Source organism: Schistocerca serialis, chromosome 7 (assembly GCF_023864345.2).
Source record: "Schistocerca serialis cubense isolate TAMUIC-IGC-003099 chromosome 7, iqSchSeri2.2, whole genome shotgun sequence".
In the NCBI taxonomy this organism is placed as follows: domain Eukaryota; kingdom Metazoa; phylum Arthropoda; class Insecta; order Orthoptera; family Acrididae; genus Schistocerca; species Schistocerca serialis.
Genome location: NC_064644.1, coordinates 389,884,182 through 389,900,708, shown reverse-complemented (window position 1 = coordinate 389,900,708; position 16,527 = coordinate 389,884,182). Strand labels below are relative to the sequence as shown.

Sequence of the window (16,527 nt, the reverse complement as noted above, 5' to 3'; positions counted from 1 at the left end):
TCTTTACTATCATCACCATAATCTGTTAGGTTTCATTCTAAATTGATGATGAATGTTGGGTCTTCTGTGTATCATCAGTGTTGATCGCCTTATGACCTGAGATGTGTGAGTACCTTCTATTACACTATGCTTAAGTTTATGCACTTATATTAGAGGGTAAATATAATTGTTATGTGTTTATATCTAGGTGTTCATCTGAAGATGTGGTTGTAATGCTGCAAAACCAGTGATGAGTCCAATAAAAAAAGGATTTTACAGCTGAAGTGATTCTCTAATTTTCAAGATGTGTCTTCACAGCTGTAGTTGCCCTGACTGTATAGACTTTTAAAAACATTTAATTGACCATTTCTCTGTTGTGCCAGTGCTTGGGAGGAAAAGCAATGAGAACTTGTTGGCATGATGAAGGATGTAGGTGTCCATAGGTTGTTTAAATAATCCACAAGGTTTGACAGATTAAAGCTCCATATTTTCAGCAACTGGAAAACAAGCAGTATGCCTTAGGAATGGAGTACATGCCACCAGCCACTTGGAAGAGTCTTCATGGATGTCCAAGGTGGACCAAAGTCCAAAAGAGGAAAATTGCAGGAAGGAGAAGTGTGTGCTGTCAGTGCAGGGTCTGGGAACATAGAGTGCATCACCTCTTCAACTCATGCTTTGCTCACATCCCCCAGCACCATAAATGACACCCCTCCCATACTGCTTGACAAAGCATGTTCCTTTCAGCAACCCTGATGGGAACTAACCACTTCCAGCCTGAAATAGAGGCAGATTTTGGCATATAGGCTAAGGGTAACTATCCAGGTACCGACAGCAAAGCCAACAGTGGGATTTTTTTTTTTAATTATCACTAAACTACTCTCGGTACACCCCCATACAGATGGTGGCTTGTACAGTCCTTCCATAGAAGTGGTGACTAGATTTTCTAAAGATTATCACACACTTGCATGGAGAAACAGGTTGCCCAGGCTTACACTCCAAAATAATCATGAGTGGGCTTACTGCTAGCAATACTAAGTATACTTTACAATGTGTAATCATAATTTGCTCAAAGGTGGTACAATGGATAAGGAAAGGTAAAACACATAGGTGGTTAGATTGTTTCTTGCCAGCACATGTGCTAAAGGACCTGCATGGGTGATGGTGTGGCACGGGATGATAAGTTGCAGTATTGCAGTAGGGGGTCACATATGGCTGGTAGGTCCACTCTCAGCGACTGGTAGCTCATGCATCAATCTTTGGCAGTGGTCTAGAAAATTCACAGAGCAGGCATTAGAAAATATTTTGGGAGCATGTCAAACAGAGGGGTTAAAGTGTCTCTTAAAAGTGACTGATGCTATAACACTGAGCCCATGGTCAATTCTTAAACATCTAAAGTACAAATCATGTAGAATACCTTTATTAGAACAATAGCATCAGGCTATTCAAGTAGGAAAACAGTGCTCATCTGTGTGTCACAAAACTATTGATCTTTTAATCAAAAATTGTAAAACCATTTATAAAAATTTATTCTTAAGTTTTGAAATTATGTTAAATTATAATCCAGGTCATGTCTCCTGTCTTTAATGAGTTAGGCAGAATAGGGCTTGTAGTGAACAATAAAAAATTCCATGTAACATGTTGTGGGACAAGGACCATGATAAAATCTATATTTGGACATAATCTTAATTGTTGTTGTTGTTGTGGTCTTCAGTCCTGAGACTGGTTTGATGCAGCTCTCCATGCTACTCTATCCTGTGCAAGCTTTTTCATCTCCCAGTACCTATTGCAACCTACATCCTTCTGAATCTGCTTAGTGTATTCATCTCTTGGTCTCCCTCTACGATTTTTACCCTCCACGCTGCACTCCAATACTAAATTGGTGATCCCTTGATGCCTCAGAACATGTCCTACCAACCGATCCCTTCTTCTGGTCAAATTGTGCCACAAACTTCTCTTCTCCCCAATCCTATTCAATACTTCCTCATTAGTTATGTGATCTACCCATCTAATCTTCAGCATTCTTCTGTAGCACCACATTTCAAAAGCTTCTATTCTCTTCTTGTCCAAACTATTTATCGTCCATGTTTCACTTCCATACATGGCTACACTCCATACAAATACTTTCAGAAACGACTTCCTGACACTTAAATCAATACTGGATGTTAACAATTTTCTCTTCTTCAGAAACGCTTTCCTTGCCATTGCCAGCCTACATTTTATATCCTCTCTACTTCAACCATCATCAGTTATTTTGCTCCCCAAATAGCAAAACTCCTTTACTACTTTAAGTGCCTCATTTCCTAATCTAATTCCCTCAGCATCACCCGACTTAATTAGACTACATTCCATTATCCTTGTTTTGCTTTTGTTGATGTTCATCTTATATCCTCCTTTCAAGACACTGTCCATTCCATTCAACTGCTCTTCCAAGTCCTTTGCTGTCTCTGACAGAATTACAATGTCATCGGCGAACCTCAAAGTTTTTATTTCTTCTCCATGAATTTTAATACCTCCTCCGAATTTTTCTTTTGTTTCCTTTACTGCTTGCTCAATATACAGATTGAACAACATCGGGGAGAGGCTACAACCCTGTCTTACTCCCTTCCCAACCACTGCTTCCCTTTCATGTCCCTCGACATCTTAATATAATAGCTAAAATAAAATGTAGTTTTATATCGTGTCACAGAATTCCCCAATTACAGAAGTTACGATCCACGTGCAAATAAATGTATGACATAAACAATAGTACAGGCATGTTTTATAATACTGACTATTTGAAGCTTAGTAATATTTGTAACTATACACGCAGTTACTGAGAGAGGGGAGACAGATTTTTATAAGCCCAGTACACTAAAGATTCCAACCACTTGCATTTTGAGCTGTCACTGAGTGCTTGTCAGGAGGAGCAGTTGCTTACCGTTAGAGAGATACTGTTTTCGGTCCACCTACGTTCCATGAATTGGCATCAATAGTAGTCTTGGGATAGTTAGACAGGCAGGGTACTTGTGTAGGAGGTGGAGGAGTGGTATCCACATGTAGAGCCATGTGAAATCACCACATCAAATTTCAAAAGCAAAAGTTACATCCCATTTATATCCTCTGAGAAGTAAAACTGGAAGATAATGCCTGAAATTCAGTCTCATCTCATTATGAGCAGAATCTGCAAGGGCAGGAGGGGAAATTGTGAGATAAGTAGCTGTCAATAAGTTTGAAAGATAAATAGTGGAAATTAGTGATAGTAAATGCATAATTATTATTCCTTTAATAATGAATCTATCTACAGAAAAAGAATATCAAGGAACATCCATAAGACAGCCATTCCAAGAGAAAGACACTACTGAAATTAGAATCCTGAAATATGACTATGTAGTGTGGGTTGCTTACTGAACTATAGATTAAAACTTAAAAGTACATGCACCACATCTCTATAACTTTCTCATAAAGTGATTTAGTGATCCTATTGTTCTTATGTTAATCAGTTCCAAATTCAAACACATCTGTCTCACTGAAATTCCCTTGGGCAATGAAGAAACAACTACAGAAGGATAAATATATTTACAAGAAAAGTCATTTTATTAGAACTGTGATTAGACAGGTCATACAATTGAAACTGGACATTGAAGCACTAAACACTACCTGGCAGCAGTGGTAACTAATGGAATAACAACAACCAGGTTCTGCAGACTCAGACTAGTTATACATAGTTATTTGGAATCTTGTGAAACATTTCTACTGGCAAATAATTAACTGGAATTACTTTTGTAGATACCACACTGACACATTAATTACAAAGTGGCATGTAATAGACCTATGACACTAGAAAAATTTGAAACACTGTTGCAAGCTTCAATACTGAATACATATATTGTGAATTGTGTTAGTATGTGTAAAGAGTTAAATCTCTCAAGTTACTCATACAGTAACAGGAAAATGAAAGATACACTGTGATGTAACGTAGTAATATGGCAATGACATTGTTGACTGATTCAAATCTCATGATAGAAGACGTGAAGTTGCAATGGTGATTAAGGCCCTGTGGCTATATACTGAGGCAGCCATCATATGTAGGAAATGTTTCATTACAAGGTGACATGAGCCCTTTGTGTGAACAGCTTGCACACAACAGAAAATCTGTGTGTATGTCTCCGGTGTCCGTCTTGATATCAACGTGCATTAGTTTGGCCATGCTAGCGACAGCAGCTCCTTGCTGCGCCACAGGCAGCCATCGCTACTTGTTCTTATTGCAGGCTATGTTCTTGTCTCCATCACTACATAACAATAGTGGTGCAGTGGCAAAGACTCAGCTGCCTCTCAGTATGTGCCTGTTTGCTGACAGTGAGTCCATCACCCTGTGCAGCCTATAGTGCCCATACTCAGTCTCATGACCACAAGGCGTAGGTACACATGGAAAGCGATGTATATTGTTGTGGTGCTTGGGTGAAGACTTTCTTTATGTGTCTTAATCAGTCAGTGAATTCATGGTCCATCACAGAGTCTCACATGGAACCATGGGTTAGGGTGGTACTGCCTGTCTCTAATAGGGTTTTAACCTGTTGAAGTGCCCAACTACAGTATTGTCTGCTAACTGTTTCTTTGCATTGACAGGGCATGTTAGACATGTAATCTGGGATGGACCTTTATAGAGTGCAGAGAATTTTTTTGTCTTCTCTTTCTTGGTTGCTGGGTTTCTTAACAAGACCCAGTCCCGCTGTCAGTAAGGGAGTAAGACAGTGCCTTTGTTAACTTTCTGTACTTGCTGAACCCCAGCATTAAAATTACTCTGCTCTACCTTCCACCAGATTGTTTCAAGTCTTCAGTCCAGGCTCTTGGCCTTGGTTGAGACAATACCTAGTGACAGTTTATCCAGTGCAAATGGAGAACTCAGGAGTGTGTGCCCCATTGATCTGAGAATACATCTGTTGTAAATGGACAGAATCTGTGGCAAATACGTCTTCTGTTTGTCTTGTTTGCATAGTGGGATAACATTTTTGTGATCATCTTATGTTTTACTCAGCCATTGGCATTGGGTTGGCAGGGAATGGTTCTCCCCTTCTTAGTTCTTAAAAGTTTGCTCACTTTTACAAATAAAGTAGATGGAAAATCTGTTCTTTGGCTCTGTGAGAATGGTGTCAGAACATCCAAGTGGTAAAATCAAGTGTGTGAGAAATGCTTTGGCTCACATTTCTGCTGTCATCTTGGTGATTGGCACCAGAACTAGGTTACGTGAAAAGGATCCAAAATGTCTAGAGCTATGATCTCAAATGATCTGGAAGCTTCTGGCAAGGTTTGCAGTAGCATTTGTGATCTTTATTTCCACACTCTTTGTGCACATGGAAGACAAACTGAACATAATTCTCAGTGTCGTGTTGGTGGCCTTTACACTAATATCATGTCATGACTCGTGCGTAATGGACACTTCCTGCTGTGACCCACTTGGGTGCTATTGTGGCACTGCATGGTAATATGACACTGTAGTGTTTTTGGTATCACCAGTGGCTTTCCTTGTGGAATTTTGTGGTACAAGATGCAATCTTTGGACACAAAGTCCAGAAGAGTAGCAGATTTGTGGCATTCTGGGACTCACTCTTGTGCCTCCTGCTACTCAGCAATAAACATCTGCTTGCTATACACAGATCTTTGTACTCAGTACATCAGCATTTTGATACACTCTACCTAGTTTGTTGAGCACCTCATGATCATATTCACACAGTTTCAAAGCTCAATGCATCAACTGACTGCTTGGATCTTTAAGTTCAATAGCCACAGTAGAGTTGAATGACCAGTAACTGCTGTTAACGAACTACCATGTTGGTAGCATACAAAGTAGTTCACTCCAAATACCAAAGCCAACAACTCTTTCTCAGTTGTGCTGTAAATAATTCATCTACATCTACCCCTCCATAATTATTCATCAATTCACAATTAAGTGCCTGACAGAGGGTTTATTGAACCACCTTCAAGCTCTTTCTCTACTGTTCCACCTTCGAAAAGTGTGCAGGAAAAATGAGCACATAAATCTGTCCTTGCAAACTCTAATTTCTCTAATATTATTACGATTATCATTTCTCCATGGGTAGATGGACCCCAACATAATATGTGGGTTTTAAGGGAGAGGGTAAGGAGTCATTCCAATCCTGGAAGCGGAAAAGACTTACCTTAGAGGGAAAAAGGGACAGGTACACACACACACACACACACACACACACACACATACACACACACACACACATCCATCTGCACATATACAGACACAAGCAGACATATGTAAAGGCAAAGAGTTTGGGCAGAGATGTCAGTCGAGGTGGAAGTACAAAGGCAAAGATGTTGTTGAATGACAGGTGAGGTATGAGCGGCGGCTACTTGAAATTAGCGGAGGTTGAGGCCTGGTGGGTAACGGGAAGAGAGGATATATTGAAGGGCAAGTTCCCATCTCCAGAGTTCTGATAGGTTGGTGTTAGTGGGAAGTATCCAGATAACCCGGACGGTGTAACACTGTGCCAAGATGTGCTGGCTGTGCACCAATGTATGTTTAGCCACAGGGTGATCCTCATTACCAACAAACACTGTCTGCCTGTGTCCGTTCATGCGAATGGACAGTTTGTTGCTGGTCATTCCCACATAGAAAGCTCCACAGTGTAGGCAGGTCAGTTGGTAAATCACGTGGGTGCTTTCACACGTGGCTCTGCTTTTGATCGTGTACACCTTCCAGGTTACAGGACTGGAGTAGGTGGTGGTGGGAGGGTGCATGGGACAGGTTTTACACCGGGGGCAGTTACGAGGGTAGGAGCCAGAGGGTAGGGAAGGTGGTTAGGGGATTTCATAGGGATGAACCAAGAAGTTACGAAGGTTAGGTGGACGGCAGAAAGACACTCTTGGTGGAGTGGGGAGGATTTCATGAAGGATTGATCTCATTTTAGGGCAGGATTTGAGGAAGTCGTATCCCTGCTGGAGAGCCTCATTCAGAGTCTGATCCAGTCCCAGAAAATATCCTGTCACAAGTGGGGCACTTTTGGGGTACAGATAACCAGAGCCACTTCCTCGTCCCCTCAAACCCAGAACCTCCCACAGAAGAATTTAAACTTACCAGAATAATCTCTACAAAATGTGTGACTTTTGTCATTATACTGCCCTTTTCCTTTTAGGCACAGTACCTATACCTTACATACGGGTTGTTACTATGAATGCCCTTACTCCTTCCTTGTTGGTAGGTACGCCCCTTTAAACTTCCTAATCTATTATGGTACAAGTCAAGCCCCTTCTTGGTACCCCTGTCTGCATAGTATAGGTCAGTCCTTCTTGGGTCTGCCCACCTGCCCTTTTCCATCCAATAAATGCTGGGTGCGCCCTCCTTCTCCTTCCTGTGTAGGCTTCATAGTTCACTGCCCTAGTATACATCTTTATGTATACCATTGCTAAATATTACCTGGCAAAATTCAATTCTACTTCACACTTCACTTTTACCTCTTGGTACCTTATTTGATTCCCTAGAGTCCTCCACTACTTTTCAGCTTTACGCTTTCAGTAGACATATTTATATATAACTCAATATACCATACCTTTCTTTATACCATACTTGTCCCACTGCCCTACAAGTAATCAGAACAAATATTCGATAGATATTCCTAAATAATTATCACCATTAGTTCCTCCCTGGCTTATTCTCATTAATTCTTCCATAGTTTCTACTCTCCTTCATTTCTCAAACTTCCTTGTGTGATAGAAAACAGTCTCTGTTCTTATACCTACGTATAAGTACATAAGAAGCGACAAAAGAAAAAAAAAGGGGGCAATGCAGAACCGTCATATATCAACCATACAATATATGCATCTACCCAGATGTACATATGTCTTTATTCCCTTACATCCCTTGGCGGTTCTGACATCGCTTTCAGTTTCTAGCCTGTAATTTTCATGTTTGTGTCTAAGTGTAATTTTGTGTGTATGTCGATGTGTGTTCGTGCAGCGTGATTCTTCGGCCACTTATTTGAAATGAGTTGAAGGTTATTGGAAACCAGGGAAAGTAAGAAGGACTTCAGCGATAGAAGTGTGTGCATATGGAAAGAGGCAAAGATAGACTGGTACACAATAGAGAAGGAAGAAATGAGAAAATAGAAACGATTGCTAAGATCGAAGAAGTGAAAGAAGATAGCCCCAAAGACAGGAAAACCCTTCCCGCTCCCCTTCCTCAGGATCCCTACTTCACCAGTACTTGAGCGAGAAGCCGGAGGAGGTATGATGTTAAATGTCTCCTGCAGAATGGACATTCTCACCTTCACCTTTGAAGCCCCCAAAAAAAAATCTTAGCAACATCTATGGCATCTATGAAATCACAAATGGTGAAGAATCAGTTACACTTGTCTCCGAGGGTTGTCTGGAAGGTGGGGTGTGTGATTATTGTTAGTTATGCTTGTACTTACACTAACCACCCTTCCAAAATCAATATAAACCCTCCCTGTCTACATCACATCTCATCAAAAGGTATAAAATATTCTATAAAAATAGAAAATTATACACTATTATATAAAATAGTCATCTAGTTAGTCACTTCATATTATCTTTTATACCCACATAAAATACAATGTTCGGTCCATGTCAGCTCGATATCATTCTGCTTACCTAGTGCCATCTTACTAATTTTCCATTAAATTATTATTCTGTTTGTTCCATTTTATGTTTAGAGGTCACTGTTTATTCGTGATTCTCTTAAATTAGCCACAATCTTGTAATCATATTCGGTCACTTAAATACTAACATGATAGGATAGTTTAAGAATTCAAGAACAGATCACAGAATAGTTGAAGAATTGAAGGGAATTTGGTGTAGGAAAGTAAATTTGGAAGTAACACCGAAAAGAACTCAGGAACCGACGGTCGTCACTCCGCCCATTAACATTGGATGTTAACGTCCCTGGGGAAAGCTGTGACTCCATCCAGATCCCATGGATCTGATATTAACCTCACTTGAGCAAGTGCATACAAATACCTCTCATTAATTTTTGTGTCCCCACAAGCCCCCCCCCCCCCCCCCCCCCCACAACAAAACAATCACCACCTTACTATGTAACCCAACAGCAGGTAAAGTTATCATATTTTCTACTTTGCATTGGACAGGTTTGAATTCTTTCCATGAGTCATCTCTAGCGTGGCTATTATCATTAAGTTTGTAAAAAGCAACAGTCAAAACGCTTCTCGACATTATACTCTCAGTAGCTTCTCGATCTATAATTATCTCAAAAGGTTCCGCCAGACTACTTATATTTATGGTGTCTCAGGTTGGTAGCTTTTCTTTAAAATTTCTCTCCACATTATCGACTCGAGTGTTGACAACCGCAATTTGCGATTGGACAACAGGGATCAGCTTATTCTTTCTTTCTACGCTATCATTTAAAGTATGTAGTCTTTGTTTCACTGCATCAAATGTAACATTACACACACTCTGAAATGACCCTAATTTTGCATTAAATGCAGGCTCTGTATTGTTACACTTATCTTCAGTATCAAATTTTAATTTCTGGGTCAACTTCTGAAATTGGTCATCCTGCTTTTAGCTAAAATCCGTAAACATTTGATTCATTTGGACTGTTAAAGACTTGCTTAATTCATTCTTTAAATCTAATCATAAAGTTTCCACTTAGTCATTTAATACATCAAACCTAGAATTTGGGGCTTCACCCTGTGCTTCTAACTTTTCACTTAAAGTAGTACTTATTTCATTTCTCAAAGAGGCAATTTGAGCTGTTGAAGTTACACTCTGTGCTTCTAACTTTTCACTTAGAATGGCTATATCAGCCTTTTGTCATCCAACTTAGCACTTTGGTCATATAATCTAGCATTTAGTTCCTGTCTTAGGTCATCTAATTTAAGGCGTAGTGGTATAATTAAATTTGCTACCTCATTCCAGTCTGGCATTTCCTTTCTTGCAGTCATTGCCATGGCTGGCTCTGAAGTTTGTTGCTGTTCTTTATCCATAATTTTATGGATCTTATACCTACTGTTCATCTAAAGAAAATTCACCACTGAATACAATAACATAATAACAGTTTATCATGCAATTGTCCCCTCAACTTTACCAACAAATTATCGTATTTTGCTCACCCGGCGTAAAGTTTTAGGCTGCGTCGGTGAGCAGGTGTAGAATTGGCACCAGTGAATAGCTCATTGAACGTTGGTTACAGCGTTGGTGTTGGCGAGCGGACGTGAAGTCAGTAACGGTGAATGGCAGCCGTTGCAGTCAGCAATGGTGGCAGGTTAATGCATCGGCGTCAGTTGGTTATTGCGTCAACATCGGTTGGGTCGACATATTTGTGAGGACTGCTTAAGATTTGGTAATCTTCTTAGTCAAACTATTCTCTGCATCTTTCTTTGTTCGGTGCTTATTAACTTTTTCACTCTTTTTTCCTTTTAGTCAGAATCCAATTCTGCATAACAGTTTCTTTGTCTTGTTACTCTCGGTTGCTACAGCAACTCAATATCTTCTTATCTCAATTTCTGTCATTAAATTCCCGATTTCTTCGGGTCCTGTCACTTGGGTCGCCAGTTTCTAACGTTTTCCAGACGACCGGAGACTGTGTTGTACAGTGGTGCAAGACTTACACGTCTCTCGCGGGTGATTTACATATTGTGTGCAGCTGATCTTCTTCTCAGGACAGACGACTGTGTCGATCTTCACAATGCTTCTTCTCTGAAGATTTCGTGCTGTTTAGGGAAATGATACTAACTACTTGCCTACTTTTGAAATGATTTCTTACTCTCAGAATACTTTTGTATCAACTTCACTATATTTTCTTCTTCACAATAAAAGAATTACACAAGTTTTACATGTGCTTTCAAGTCTTGCAAATCAACCCCGTCTGGAAAACATTAGCACTTAACATATACCATCACAGTCTCTTTTGGTTTTAATAACCCTTGTCAAAACAGTTCTTGCTCCTATCAAGTGAAACGACAGAGTATATGAGTCTCTAGATAAAACATATTTCATTTGTTCCAACAGTCACTACTATTTCACTGCCGAACAGTTGCCCTTGATTACTCCTTGTACTGGACATACGGCTTCGAAGGCGTGCACGGCCAACACTTGTCAGCACCGATAGACCGCCTCAAATTTAGTCTTCTCGTAACACATGCCCATCCTGCAAACACATAAATTGTGGCACAGTAGACACAATTCCACTCTCACCCATTCATCCTTAAAATATCATGTGTTCGAGATGGTGAAATATGAGTGTATGTAGAATTTATCCCAAAATTCTCGGGGCACTACACCAGTGAGGACAGTGTACTGGTGGCAGCAGATTGTGCAGTGCTGCTGGTTACTGGTGTGCAACAACAAGATGAATCTCAGTACTCTGAATGACAACCAGAAGACAGCTGAGGGCAGTTTTCAGCATAAGGTGGCAGGCAAGCTGTGGCAATGGCATGCAGCATCGCCATGGACTTGGCCCCTCATGGGCAGGAATTGATGAACATGCTGCCTGCATGTGAATAGTGTTGCCTGTCTGTAGCAAGGTGGACTTTGCCTGCACAGCATTGTGAGAAATGCCAGTACATCACAGAGTTCCCTGGCAAGGCAAGCCAGGAAACTAACGGCCTCCCTGAAAGGTGAGCAATCCTACTTCATTGACATCAGATTTGTACCAATGCATGGGGGGCCGAATAATGAAATACTGTATGCATACTGAAAGATGTGGGCTTTGTAGGTTGTTTAAATAATAGATGAGGTTTGGCTGGTGAAACCTCCATATACTCAGCAAATGGAATAAAAAGGATACACTCAAGAGACAGCATACATGCCACCAACCACTTGATAGAGCCACTGTGTCTGATTTAAGGTGGATCAAACTCCAGAAATAGAAAAATAGCGGAAAAGAGAAGTGTGTGTTGTCAGTTCAAGGGCTGGTTTGGAGAGTACATCGCTTCTTCAACTTGTGCTTTGCTTGCACCCCAACACCCTATATGATTTCTCCCACACTTCTTAATGGTTATCATAGGTGCTGCTGAGCAGAGCATGGCTTGTTGGCAACCATAACTGTGACAAACCACTTCTAGCTTGAAATATAGGCCAACTTTGGCATGTAGGCCATGGGAAAGTGTGCCAGGTATGGACTGCATAGCCAACAGTGAGAAATTTTTTTTAAATTGTCAGTGAGCTACTGCTGATAACCCCCAAAACAGATGATGGTTTGTGCATGATCTGTAACTGGAGCTCTGCATATATAAGAAAAATGAGTTCCACATCCCTTGGTACTTTATCCACTGATGCAGGCCATTTATCAACATCTGTGGATATTAAAATTTTTCAAACCTTTTTAACTTGTTCGGTATGCCACAGCTCTGATGGTAGAATTGCCGTAGACCTAAATTTTTGTCTGCTGAAGTCAGACCTCTAAATTTACATTCAGCTGACTAAGAATGTAGATGTAAATAAAGACCACATTTTAATACAATGTAACATATCATATTCTTGGTACATTATGAAAGTTACAAGATTTTGTCATAATTAGTGAAGCAGGTTTCTGAATTTCTGTAATATTGTGAAGTCAAATAAAATCATGTTGCAGGTTGTCACAACATACTGCGTACTATGTAAAGCTAATCATGTAGGTAATGCAATGAGTACTTGTAAATGTATTGAAACGGAATTTTAATAGATCTGCTGATTTTTTACTGGACATTTTTTGTGTTGTATGTGATACATAAACAGGAGTCTGACCATGAAGTGAAAATTTCGCTGTATGGAGTAGCGTAGAAGGGTCTCCAGATAGTTTTGTAGCAGCTTTTGGTATCTGTGTAAGTGACCTCTCTTACTGTGTTGCTGGGGCGAAAGTCAGCTGTAGGCATGATGGAAACAGGGTACACACATAAACCAGGAAACAGGGCATGTTGTTGTCTGTAGCCCTATCAGAAGTCAACAATATATCTACCGTTTCCAGGACGCAGCCGATCAAAGCCACTATAATGTCACTGCATTCCAGTGGGTAATAAAGTGATTTAAAACAAAAACCATTAGCAGTATGATTTTATTGTAATAAAAATAGATGAAAATCTGTATACTGCAACTGTAAGTAGTTATTATTGTGGAAATCAGGGGATATATTTGTGGACAATCTACATCTGTGTAGATGTCTGGGTATAGCTCCATGCTCTTTGTGCAGTAGCTACTATTTCATCAGAAGTTTCTTTCTGGGTACTATACATCATTATCTTGCCATAAACTGTGCTACTTGGTATATTTGTATCCAGTGCTTCATCAACGATTCTTCTCAACTTCACGACAGATCTTATAAATGCTCCTGTCTAGAGGTAAATATTTCAAATTCCTTATTGATACGTGACACATAAATTGTTTGGGCACACAAAATATGATATCCAAGCTAATTTTTTAGGCTGAAGCTGGATGTGAGATGCCACAACATGACACTTTTGACAAGAGCAGCTCCCCAGCAGGGTAAGGATTTCACACCAAAGCAAAGGATGTACCAGTGAGGAAGATTATATAGGCACTGAAAAAATTGGGCAACAATGAAGATAGATGAAAGCTCTCTGAGACTGTAGTTTATTGAAACTAGTTCTCACACAGATGGACAATATTCTAGTACCAGTTTACTTTCATGTTTTTAAGAGGAAGAGAGTGTGAGCTGGAGCGAAAGACTACTCAGTGCTGCTGTGGTGTCTATGCCTTTGTTATGTTGCTGTTGTTGCTCTGACCTCAAATTACAAAAACTGAATTAATTAACATACACATGTAAAAGTCTTTAACATCTTGTGGTAACTGCTTTGGCAGAAAAAACATATCTGGTGTTCTACGGTTTGGAGCATGGAATGTTAGATCTCTTAATTGGATAGAGAGACTAGAGAACTTGCCTAGGGGAATGGATAAATTAAAGTTACATATAGTGGGAATAATTGAAGGTCTCATAATGATCAGTAAAATAGAGATGTACATAAACTGCGAAGAGCAGCATAGTGACTGGATTAGTATATTCAAGATATATGTAAGCCATGACCAACCACAATAGTAAAAGCGACTACTCGCTTTGCAGATGATGAATAGATGGAAAAAAGTATAATAAAATAAGCTATTAAATACAATGAGAAAGACGAAAGATTAATTGTTATGGACGCAGAATTTGACCATTGGAGACAGTAGAGACCATTGGAGATGGAAGAGATGGAAAAATAACACAAATACATGGAAGAGGGAAAGAAATGAAGGAGAAAGCCAGTTAGTAGAATTTTTCAATCTAACCACTGTACAAAGTTGGTTTAAGGATCATGAAAAGTTTTATCTGTGGAAGGGACTTGGGGCAGTGGATTTGATGGCAAGACAACTATTTGGAAACCAGGTGTTAAACTGCAAAACATTTTCATGATTAGTTCTGACTCTGATCATAATCCAGTAGCTGTGAAGTGTAGATTAAATATGAAGAAAGTACAGGAAGGTAGACAGTTAAGGACATGGGACCTGGATGAGCTAAGACAACAAGAGAATTTCAACACTTTCACAAAGAGCATGACTGACTGACTGACTGAAATAGCAAAAGAAATACTGTAGATGATTAATGGATACCTTTGAAGAGATGAAATAGTGAAGGAGCCGAGAAACAACTAAGTAAAAATAAAGAGTACATTATAAATTCTTGAATAATATAGAAGCTATTAAATTTAATTGATGAAATGAATAAAAATAAAAATGAAGCCATCATAAGGGAATTCAGATGTCTCAAAATGAGATTGAAAGGAAGTGCAAAATGAGAAAGCAATATATTTAGAAGTGCAAAGCATTCATGAATATAGGAAAGATCGATCCTGCATACAGAAAAATTAAAGCAAACTTGGAAGACAGTGTAAGCAGTCATATGAAAATTAAGAACTCAGGTAGATAGCCAATAGGCTGCTAGGCAAAGAAGGGAAGGCTGAAAAGTGGAAGAAAAAGGCCTATAGACACATATTTTATAATGGAAAGGAAGCTGATGTTGATATTTTGGAAAGGGAAAAGGAAGAGGATGAAGAGTTTATCGATGGATGCAATACTGCAATAAGAATTTGACAGATCACTATAAAACCTAAGTTGAAAGATGTCAACTGTGACAGACGACATTCACTCAGAACTATTAAGATCATCACAAAAATCACCCATCGCTGGATTGTTCCACATTGTATGCAAAATATGCAAGAAGGGTAAAATACCCTCAGACTGTGGGAAGAATGTAATAATTGACTTGGATAGAGAAGGATGACTCAGAAATGGACTATTATTGTACTTAAGGAAACATTTCGGCAGTCACCTAAAATGATTTAGAGAAATCACTGAAAACAAAATACAGGGATTAGAACATTACTCTTTCAGAATATAAGTCTATTTTCTTAACAACTATGCTGCCTTGTCCCATGCATATTCCTATACTTACTTCATATATGCATCATCATCATACACACTAATTTTGTTCTGAATTGGTATGATCTCCCCACTCATAGTTAATCATTATTTATCATTATCATTTTAAACCATTTCCATCCTTGAGAGCTGATTCTAGTGGAACCAAAAGCTCCTCATAATTTTCTTCAAAGTATGACAGTACGTCTTCGATACACTACTGGTATCTATTTTGCATAACAATAATGGAAATTCCTGGATGGAGCAATACATAAAATAAGGTAAAGGCAACCACTAACATATAGCTGATCGGCCTAAACCTCCACTAATCTGTTGCACTGCCTCATCTTGCCTTTCCCTTCTCTCTTATGGCACAGTACTCCTTCCCTGTCCAGATCATGTACTGTTTTCTTCCAGCACTCTTCCTCTCTTCTTTCTGCTTCCATCTGGACATTCTCCCTTTCCCTCCCTTCATTCTCCTCCTCTCTTCCCCTTTTCAACCCTTCTCCCTTTTCTCTCCCCTCCCTTTCTTCTTCTTCATCTTTGTTTTTCTCTCCTTCCTCTCCCCCTCCCCATTTTCCCACTAGTCCCCCCCCCCCCTCTTCCCTCTTCCTAAAGCTCCTTTTATTGTTCCCATTGTAACCTTTTCGTATTCTTGTGTGGCCACAAAGACATTGGTCTGCCTCTTTCCCACTATTCCTTCCTTGCATCCTTCCCTACCCCCTCCCAGCCTCCATCAGCACAAGCAATTACTTTGAGTAATCAAGTATCAACAATTAATATTGCCTTGGCAACACTAAATGTTAATTAAATAATTAGTCTTGCTGTGGCCTCGGGAGTGTGTGTGTTTTGCAGTCAATCCAATTGTGCATGTGAATAAGTGTGTTATTGCTAGAAAAAAGCTAGTGCTCAAAAGCTAGTGGGAATGATGTTTTCTGTTATGTGTTTGTTTGTGTGATCTACAATAATGTTTGTCTGGAACTTATTTTCACTATTTTGTTTAAGGTGACCTTAAAAATAAACTGAAGAAGGGTAAACTAATGATGAACAATGCCAAACTGATTGGGAATTCTATCAAGGAGAACCATCAAGATAACAGGATAGAAAATGAATACTATAAGCAAAGATTAGAAGAAGATGTCATAAGGTACTACAGAAAAATAAATGTGTAAT

The 16,527-nt window shown here is 39.5% G+C and overlaps 1 protein-coding gene across 1 annotated transcript in view; it reads left to right on the top strand.

Annotated features, from left to right (window-relative positions):
- Positions 1 to 16,527, top strand: part of LOC126412041 (sodium channel protein para) — a 903,820-nt gene that overhangs the window by 631,423 nt on the left and 255,870 nt on the right. The window contains exon 23 of the mRNA XM_050081417.1: positions 16,360 to 16,501. Within this exon, the coding sequence (XP_049937374.1) occupies positions 16,360 to 16,501 (142 nt within the window). The remainder of the gene's footprint in view (positions 1 to 16,359; positions 16,502 to 16,527) is intronic.